Source organism: Capricornis sumatraensis, chromosome 1, assembly GCF_032405125.1.
Source record: "Capricornis sumatraensis isolate serow.1 chromosome 1, serow.2, whole genome shotgun sequence".
In the NCBI taxonomy this organism is placed as follows: domain Eukaryota; kingdom Metazoa; phylum Chordata; class Mammalia; order Artiodactyla; family Bovidae; genus Capricornis; species Capricornis sumatraensis.
Window position 1 is genome coordinate 59875942 of NC_091069.1, and position 9122 is coordinate 59885063.

The 9122-nt window shown below is 46.3% G+C and overlaps 1 protein-coding gene across 1 annotated transcript; it reads right to left on the bottom strand.

Annotated features, from left to right (window-relative positions):
* Nucleotides 1-647: 647 nt before the first annotated feature.
* On the bottom strand, nucleotides 648-5491 carry IL36G (interleukin 36 gamma). The gene is made up of 3 exons (XM_068966802.1): nucleotides 5386-5491; nucleotides 4132-4271; nucleotides 648-857 (listed from the first exon to the last, which is right to left on the bottom strand). The coding sequence occupies exons 1-3, from the start codon at nucleotides 5489-5491 to the stop codon at nucleotides 648-650; spliced, it is 456 nt and encodes a 151-aa protein (XP_068822903.1).
* Nucleotides 5492-9122: the final 3631 nt, after the last annotated feature.

The window sequence follows — 9122 nt, forward strand, 5'->3', positions numbered from 1 at the left end:
TGGGTTGCTATGCCTTCCTCCAGGGGATCTTCCCAACCCAGGGATCAAACCCATGTCTCCTGAGGCTCCTGCACTGACGGTGGATTCTTTACCTCTGAGCCACAAGGGAAGCCCTGGCTTTATGGTAACACATTAGAATTAGACAAAAATAATTCAATTTCATTAAGAATTATTTTCTTTTACAAGACTCTAACCCTTAAAATGATGTATTAACCCTTGCAAAGTACTGGAAACATATAGAGATTATGGGAAATGTAATACCATCAGGAAACAAAGCATAATAGAAAGATCAGCTCCAAGCTAGTCCCAATATCTTGGGTAAGACTCATGAGCTCTGAGGCTTCTTCATAACCATACCCAGGAGAGAGTCCTACTGTTTTAGGGTCCCGATATGTTTGTACAGATGGCTTGAGGGATGGACCGTTGCAGCGGAAAAGGAGAGCCACGCACCACCCACCTCCTTTGCTTCTGAGCCCACATTCTATTCCTTGGTTTCCATAGAGTCATTGCTTCTTCTCCTTTTATAACATAAGATGAGAATGGGGTCAAGCCCACCTCTAAGCATGGATGAAAATGAGACAGATAATACAGACAAAGACACTGAGTGCTAGAAATGGTAAGACCAAGTTGCCACCTCTAGGTTGAGTTCAAACCTTGAAATCTAATTGGAAGGCAGTATTGTACATGTTCCCCGGCTCAGAAGTGAGAAAGATGGGCTGGTTTGTCTCGGAAGAGGCAATGAACCATCCAGGAAAGGCCACAGACTCAAATGTGGAGGTCCTGCCTGTCGTTTCATGGTAGAAAAGGAATGGCTTCACAGGCTCAGCTTGGTTGTACAGCTCCAATATCTTCTGGTTCTGAAACGGGACAGAAAATGCCAGAAGGAGAAACAGAGGCTGTTTGAGTAGTTCAAGGTTGTTGTTGTTTAGTTGCTAAGTCATATCTGACTCTTTCGAGAACCCACAGACTGTAGACTGTCAGGCTCCTCTGTCCATGGGATTCTCCAAGCAAGAATACTTTCCTTCTCCAGGGAATCTTCCCAATCCAGGGCTTCAACCCTCATCTCTTGTATTGAGAGGCAGATTCTTTACCACTGAGCCACCTTGGAAGCCCTACAGTTCAAGGTTCCTTGCACACAACCTATAAATGTTCCAACGTTTGAGCAACCCTATCCATCCATTAGAGCAAGCCTAGGAAAATACATTTCAAAGGAACAATGAAGTGGGCACACACAAAATCTCATCTTCCCAGCCTTCACACTCAAATCCAGAGGTGGCATGGGAGTGACACAAGGTACAGGTTCACGAATAAGTGGCCACACTTGAATTACAAATTGGAACTTTCCTCACATTAGAGGCGGAGAAGACCCCCTCTCCCCCAAGGAAAAGGAAGGAGATGCAAATTTGCAGCAGGAAGCCAAGGTCCTCTCTCACCCAAGCTGCATCCATGAGAGACCCCCTCCTGTAAGAACCACTGCTCTGGCAAAGGACTAGCAGGGTGGGGTGTATAGTTTTCTAATTAGTTGTCAAACATATGAGAAAGGTCAAAGCCATGAGAAAGGCGCAAGAGGGTCTAAAATCTCAAAGGAACAAAGGAATATAGAATAATCAGAAAAAATCTTCCATATTGTATACAGAAAGATATTTGTAGGTGTATATATTTATATTTTTACATATTGTTATTTTAGGTAAGATAAGTGTTTCTAAGTAAATTACATTATATCCAAGATCTCCAAAGAGATAATAGAATGGCCCATAATTCAGCCACATCCTACCCTGAATAAGGGGACTTCTTCCAAACGATTTCTTTATTCAGTTAATAACTTCCATTTAATCTGTCCCACTCTGTGGACAGCCAAAACCCAAGAAGCCAACCTTGATGATACTGCTTTCTTTGACCTCTTAGCATCTAACTCAGTAGCAAGACCTGTAAACCCTAGTTCCAAAATCTTTGCTGAATTGAGCCGCTTCTCACACCCTCTCCCACACCCATTCTCCTCAAAGCAGTTGAATGAACTGTAAACTGAAATAACTGAATAAATATGACCATGTTACCATCCAGCTTAAATGTCCTGAATGATGTTCTCATAATTAGCATATAATTTAAGGCCTTTAACAAAACCTGCAGGGTCTAAACCATCTAGCGCTTGCCTACAGAACAGAGCGTACTGTTCTGTCCTCATCTACTTCATCACACACCATATTCACTCTGTCAGCAAATTCTGTGGCCTCAATTTAAAGTATTTCAAGACTCTGACCATCATCCCTCTTCCTCCAGTAGACTCTCAGATTACACCTGGGTCACCCTGAAGCCTCCAAGGGGCATTTTGTCCTTGTCCTTCACACCCTGCTCTCAAGTAGCAGCCAAAATAATCCTTTTAAAATCTATGTCCTTTCATGAAACTCTTCTATTCAAAACATTCTAATAATTTGGATTGAGTTAATTTTTAATTTTTTGCATATATTTTTAGTTTGAGTATAGTTGCTTTACAGTGTTGTGTTAGTCTCTGCTGCATAACAAAGTGAATCAGCCTATGTGTACATATATCTCCTTCCTCTTGGGCCTCTCTCCCAGCCCCACCCCCAACTGCACCCCTCTAGGTCATCATGGAGCACCAAACTGAGCTCCCCGTGCTGCACCAGCTATCTATCCTACACCTGCTGCTGCTGCTGAGTCGCCTCAGTCGTGTCCGACTCTGTGCGACCCCATAGCCGGCAGCCCACCAGGCTCCGCTGTCCCTGGGATTCTCCAAGCGAGAACACTGGAGTGGGTTGCCATTTCCTTCTCCAGTGCATGAAAGTGAAAAGTGAAAGGGAAGCCGCTCAGTCGTGTCCAACTCTCAGCGACCCCATGGACTGCAGCACACCAGGCTCCTCTGTCCATGGGATTTTCCAGGCAAGAGTGCTGGAGTGGGATGCCATTGTCTTCTCTGATCTTACACATAGTAGTAGATAAATACAATGGAATATTACACAGCCATAAAAGGGAATGAAATTGGGTCTTTGTAGTGATGCAGATGAACCTAGAGTCTAGCATATATGTTGAATGAATTAATTGATTGACAGGTTAAAGTCCTTACAAAAGTGGGAAAGCTCTTCTACTATCTGCCTTTCTCTGAACTCTGCCTCCTCCCCAGCTCACTCCCGGTCCTTGAACTTGCCCTCACTGGACACTCTGTTGGCTCACACTTTTGCTTCCTTTCCTGTCCAATAAAATCTCACCTTTGCAATAACACCTGTTGTACTATTTACCATGAAGCCAGGCTCTAGCTCTTTCTGGCACCACCAGTCTCTTTACCAGTTCTATATCATTCTTTCCCAGACAACATAACCCCCTTTAACATGTCACAGGCTTACCCATGATTATGCTTCTTGTGGACCATTTCTTGTCTTCCACTAGAATGTAAACCCTAGGAAGGCAAGGCTCTTTGCCATTCTTTGCACTGATGATGTTCAAATGCCTACAACAGTGCTGGAGGCCAGTTAGAATGCACACATTTGCTGACTTGGATTGGATGGTGTTGAATTAAATTGAATTGCTGTAAACTGAAGTTTCAGAAACAAGTTGTTTTATAACAGGCAGTTAAAAATAAGGAAAATGTGGACTTCCCTGGTGGCTTATGGTAAAGAATCCTCCTGCCAATGCAGGAGACACAATCTCGATCCCTAGTTCTGGGAAGATCCCACATGCCGAGGAACAGCTAAGCCATGCCACAACTACCAAGCTTGTGCCCTGGAGCCCAGAAGCCACAACTAATGAGCCCACGCGCCATAGCTACTGAAGCCCACATGCCTAGAGAGCCCGTGCTCTGCAACAAGAGAAGCCACCACAATGAGAAGCCCATCCGTCACAACTAGAAAAGAGCCTCCACTCACTGCAACTAGAGAAACCCCACACAGCAAAAAAAAAAAAAAAAGACCCAGCACAGCCAAAACTAAACAAATAAAAATTAGTTTGTTTGTTTAAAAAAAAAGCTTATTGCATGCACATGACTCTAAAGGAGCCAGGTATAAATATGTTTAAGAACAGGAAAGTATTTCTTTTTTAATTATAAAATTAGATTTCCTGACAAATCAACTTCTGAGAAAAGAAGTTGGGTTTTTTCTAACATTATTTTTCTTTGTCACTTACCTTCAACTGCAATGTGGGGTTTCCACCAATGTCCTCACAATATAGACACATTTCTGGTTGTTTTATTCCCAAATAAATAGGAACCCCTTTGCTTTTCTCAAGAGACTCCGGATACTTGCATGGCATAATGGTGACAGTGACTGTCAGATAAGAGGGGTTACGGTGTCAGTGACCTTTTGCAATTACAATAGACCAAGATCTTACAGGTAAGGCTGGAAGAGACCTTAAGAGTATAATCCCTCTACCCCAGACCCACAGAGTGGTCAGCCTCATATTCATTTGTTCATTCATTCACTCAGTCATACCAAGCACCAGTCACTGCTCTAGGAAATGGGGCACAGGCAGAGGAGGCAGACCCCACCCTTGGGATTTTCACAGCCTCTGCTCGAACACGTGGAGGCGAGGAGCCCCAACCCCAAGCAACCCCTCTGATCCTTCGAAGGTTCTGTTCATTAGCGAGTTTTGCCTAACTGATGTTGAAATCAGCCTTCTGTGCAATCCACCCAATTAGTCCTCTTAGGACATAGGAAGGTGGGCAAACCAGCCACTCTTTTTCCTTAGGACAGGCCTTCAGATCACTGAAAGCAGCTCTCCTGCTCCCCCCAAACCTCCTCCACTCCCTCTGCTCTCTTTGCCATGGTCCAAGACACCTCTTCCTGGGCAGATGTGAAATTCTTCCCCCTCCAGGGGTTGTTGTGCAGTTGCTAGACTGTGTCTGACTCTTTGCAGCACACCAGGCTCCTCTGTCTTCCACTCTCTCCCAGAGTTTGCTCAATATCATATCCATCGAATTGGTGAAGCCATCCAACCATCTCATTCTCTGCTTCCCTCTTCTCCTTTTGCCTTAGTCCTTCCCAACAACAAGGTCTTTTCCAGTGACTTGGCTCTTCGCATCAGGTGGCAAAAGTATTGGACTTTCAGCTGCAACAACAGTCCTTTGATGAGTACTCAGTGTTGGTTTCCTTTATGGTTGACTGGTTTGATTTTTTTGTAGTTCAAGGGACTCTCAAGAGTCTTCTCCAGCACTACAGTTGAAAAGTATCATTTCTTCGGCACTCAGTCTTCTTTCTGGTCCAACTCTCATATCCATGTATGACTACTGGAAAAACCATAGCTTTGACCATATGGACCTTTGTCAGCCAAATGATGTCTCTGCTATAAAGCCACACTTTAATAAAAGGATGGTACAAACATCCCAGCTGCACTGATGTGAGGCTGCTCCAAGGAGCAGCTACACGATGACCTGTCACTTACCTGGCCCCACATTGTTGCTCCGAGGAACTACCACGAGGGTCTGACCCTGAAGGAGCCACACTTGCTGACTCAAGTCGGAGACTACTACAGGTCTGGGACGATCCATTGCTGTGTAAATGGAAAAGAATCACTTTTAAAAAGCCCCAACATGATGAAGGCTGCTTTACCAGATGTTAGGAGAAAGATCATCTAATCCAAGTCTTTCAGGAAGGAAGGCTCAGTTGGTAAAGAATGTGCCTGATCATTAAAAAAAAAAAAAAGAATCTGCCTGAAACCCAGGAAACCACCTGCAATGTAGGAGACCTGGGGAAGATCACCTGGAGAAGGAAATGGCAACCCCCTCCAGTATTCTTGCCTGGAGAATCCCACGGACAGAGGAACCTGGTGGGATACAGTCCCTGGGGTTGCAAAGAATCAGAGATGACTTAGCGACTAAACCACCACCAGGAGAATGATCTAATCCAGGTCTTTCAGGAAGGATGGTTCAGGGTTTTCACATTAAAACTGGCAGCTCTCACATGACCCATGAACCCAGCATTTCTTTCCACTGAAACTGTGGGCTCTGTTGAGGAAGAGAAAGGCCATAACTGGTCTAAGAAGGTAAACTCTCATCCCCATAAATACACATGTGTCAAGGCCCAGCTACTCTCTCTGATGCTTTGGGTTTGGCCCAAGCCTGGGTCTGGACCCAGAGCAGTGAATAAGAAATGGTCCTCACCCTCACGTTCCAATGGGAGATGGATAGCCTTGGGTGGTAAGGACTGTGCACAGGAAGGGGCAGAGGAGCCTGGGGTGTTCAGAAAAGACAAGCATGAACGTTCCTGGCCTCCAGACCCCATGCCAACATCACCTGATGAATAGACTTCTCCATCGTCTCCCAGAAAACATGCCATAGTGGGGAAGTCTCAGGGCCTGTGGGGGACAGTGATAGGAGATCTGAGCATTAGAAGACATTTCAAGACCCTCCCAGGAAACTAGTTCCTAATGTCCTGATTCTGGGCAAGGAGCCAGGAAGCCTGGACTGATACCAAGATCTGAGGCACCTTCTGGGACAAAACCTCAAGGCAACCTTAAGGAGAGCATGTAAAGCAGAATTTTCCTCCTCCCAGGGATCCAGCTTGGGACCATATTCCCCCTAGAGGTTCCAAGGTCAGGCATGACTTTTGACCTCAAATAGCCCCACAGCTCCCTGAAGTCTGGGTCACCTCCTCCCAGCAGCCCTCCCCAATCCCACTGGCAAATGCATCTGCCTAGGAACAGGGAAGGGACCCGAGTCAAGTAGATGTGCCAGGGTCCTAGCAGCCCCCCATTAAGAAGCACCTAGCCCGGCACGGCTCCACCCCTCCACTGAATCCTCAAACACCGAAAAGAGAGAAGGCTCTAGAGTCAAGGAACCTTCCAGCTCTCAGTTGGCAAGAACCTTTACAGAAAGCACAGGGGACTGTATAGTAGCTCCAGCAGCTCCCAAGAGCAATGATGGGCTATGACAAAGCAGGAGACATTTATCTGGCATGTTAGGGAGTGCCAGCTACCTCAATGGGGCGTGACAATCTTCTGACATGAACGAAAGCAGGATCCTCCTTTCAGAAGATCCCGTGAGGCTCAGATGAAGAAATTACAGCATCAGCATGATATAACCTGTCTGTCTGGGCTCCCTGAGAAGAAAATACCAAGCCAAGCTCCTCCAGCAGGGTTAATGACAGATCCTGGGTGTCTCAGGAAGGGGAGATTGAGGGACTTCCCCAGAACACAATTCTCCTGCTGCTGTCACTCTGGACTGGACTTGCTGGCTCTAAGTGAAGGGAATCCATCACCTGGGGCCAGGAAGCTTGCCCTCTGCAGTCCTACTAAGGGAGCCCTACGACAGCAAAATTAGCTGTGGGCCCAGGAGGCACTAGTGGTAATGATCCTGCCTGCCAAAGCAGGAGACCATAAGAGACATGGGTTCGATCTCTGGGTAGGGAAGATCCCTGGAGGAGGGCATGGCAACCCACTCCAGTATTCTCGCATGGAGAACCCCATGGACAGAGGAGCCTGGTGGGCTACAATCCATAAGGTCAGGTACAACTGAAGCAACTTAGCACACACAGGCAGAGACAGGAGGTATATGGCATTTCTGGTCACTGAATTATTCCAACTTGGGCTACCCATACATGGAGGGTTAAGCTAAAAGCACCTCCCTCTGCTCCTTTAGTCCCTTGGAGATGCACCTCCATCCTCTTGGGAGCCACAGGCAGTGAGCAGCACACCCTTAACTGTGGTAAACCTGGGGACTTCCCTGGTGGTTCAGGGGTTAAGTCTCCGTCCTTCCAATCAGGGGACGCAGGTTTATCCCCGGTTGGGGAACTAAGATCCCACATGCCATTTGGTATAGCCAAAAAATGAAGAAGAAGAAGAAGAAGTCCTAGTTTCTGGTGCCCCTAAATGTAGTGGACTCTAGACCTGCCTAAGGACTAACGAGGTATGTAGTGACTTTTTGAAAAGCTGAACCCCTTCCACGCTGCTCTAGTAATGTAGGATATTTGCAGGTGTCAACAAATGGTAAGTTATTGTTCTATACATTTGTTATATTCACACACCATCTGCTGAGGTCACGCACAAAACATTTCTGAGACATAAGTTAATTCGACTGAAATGAATTTCAGAAGGCAGACTTAGAAGCATCTATAGCTTCGTATTCACCTGGGGGGAAAAGAGCAAAGAATAAGATAGAACCTTCTAGGTTAGCACCTCCATGAATCCCTCTTCCCAGCCCTGAGAAGAGTCTCCTTACTTAACCTCTCATACATTTCACCCCCATATCCTTTCTTTCTTTCTTACTCTTTTTCAAAATTTCTCACCAGGCCACACCACCCAGCATGTGGAATCTTAGTTCCCCAACCAGGGATCAAACTCCTGCTTCCTACAGTGGAAGCAGATTCTTAACCACTGGTGAAGTCCCACCCATCTCCTTTCTGGCCTTAGAGGAACATGATCCTTCCTTGGTGAGGCCTCAGTCCCATCACTTCTGGTTTGCAGTTTATCTGTTTCCCTTGGAGAGAAAGTGTGGTTATGAGTTTAGATACACCTCTATGCAAATCCAGGCTCGGCCAGTGTCACCGCTTGAGTCCTCTCTGCCCAGCTGAAGGATCCCTCCATCATGCTTCAGTCAACATACCCCCTTTCTTGGGATGCTTGCCCCAAAATGACATCAAAAAGGCCCCACCATCTGGCACCAAATCCATGGGTCCCTGTTTCAGTCAGGATCTAGGCTGGAAAGCAGAACCCACACAAGGAACTGCAAACAGAAGGAGCTGAACACCAGGAACTGGTCACACATATGGTAGAAGGCTGAAGAGTAAAAAGGAGTTGCCAGAGTTACCTCAGTTCAGTTCAGTTCAGTCGCTCAGTCGTGTCCAACTCTTTGTGAGCCATGGACTGCAGCAAGCCAGGCTTCCCTGTCCATCACCAACTCCCAGAGCTTGCTATCTCAGACAGTATCCAACCACAGGAAGGAATCAGGAGAAAACAAAAGAATCCAGGAGTCAAAGGAGGAAGCTTATAGGACTGATGCTTAGACCTCAGGAGGGATTTCTCTGTCAAACTGGTGCTCAGACCTCTGAAAAGAGAGTGTGGTCTCCGGGGTGTATGAAACACAAAGACGGAGATGAAGGGTCAGCCCTGGAGATGCTCAGAGGGCCCAAATGACACAACATAGAGAGCCGTATTTCCATTGATTGAAAACCTTTGGGAGGACG

Coding starts and splice junctions, on each gene's coding strand:
- IL36G (XM_068966802.1), bottom strand. CDS start 5,491: ATGGATCGTCCCAGACCTGTAGTAGTCTCCGACTTGAGTCAGCAAGTG. Junction 4,272..5,385: donor GAGCAACAATGTGGGGCCAG/GTAAGTGACAGG, acceptor CTTATCTGACAG/TCACTGTCACCATTATGCCA. Junction 858..4,131: donor ACCCCACATTGCAGTTGAAG/GTAAGTGACAAA, acceptor GTCCCGTTTCAG/AACCAGAAGATATTGGAGCT.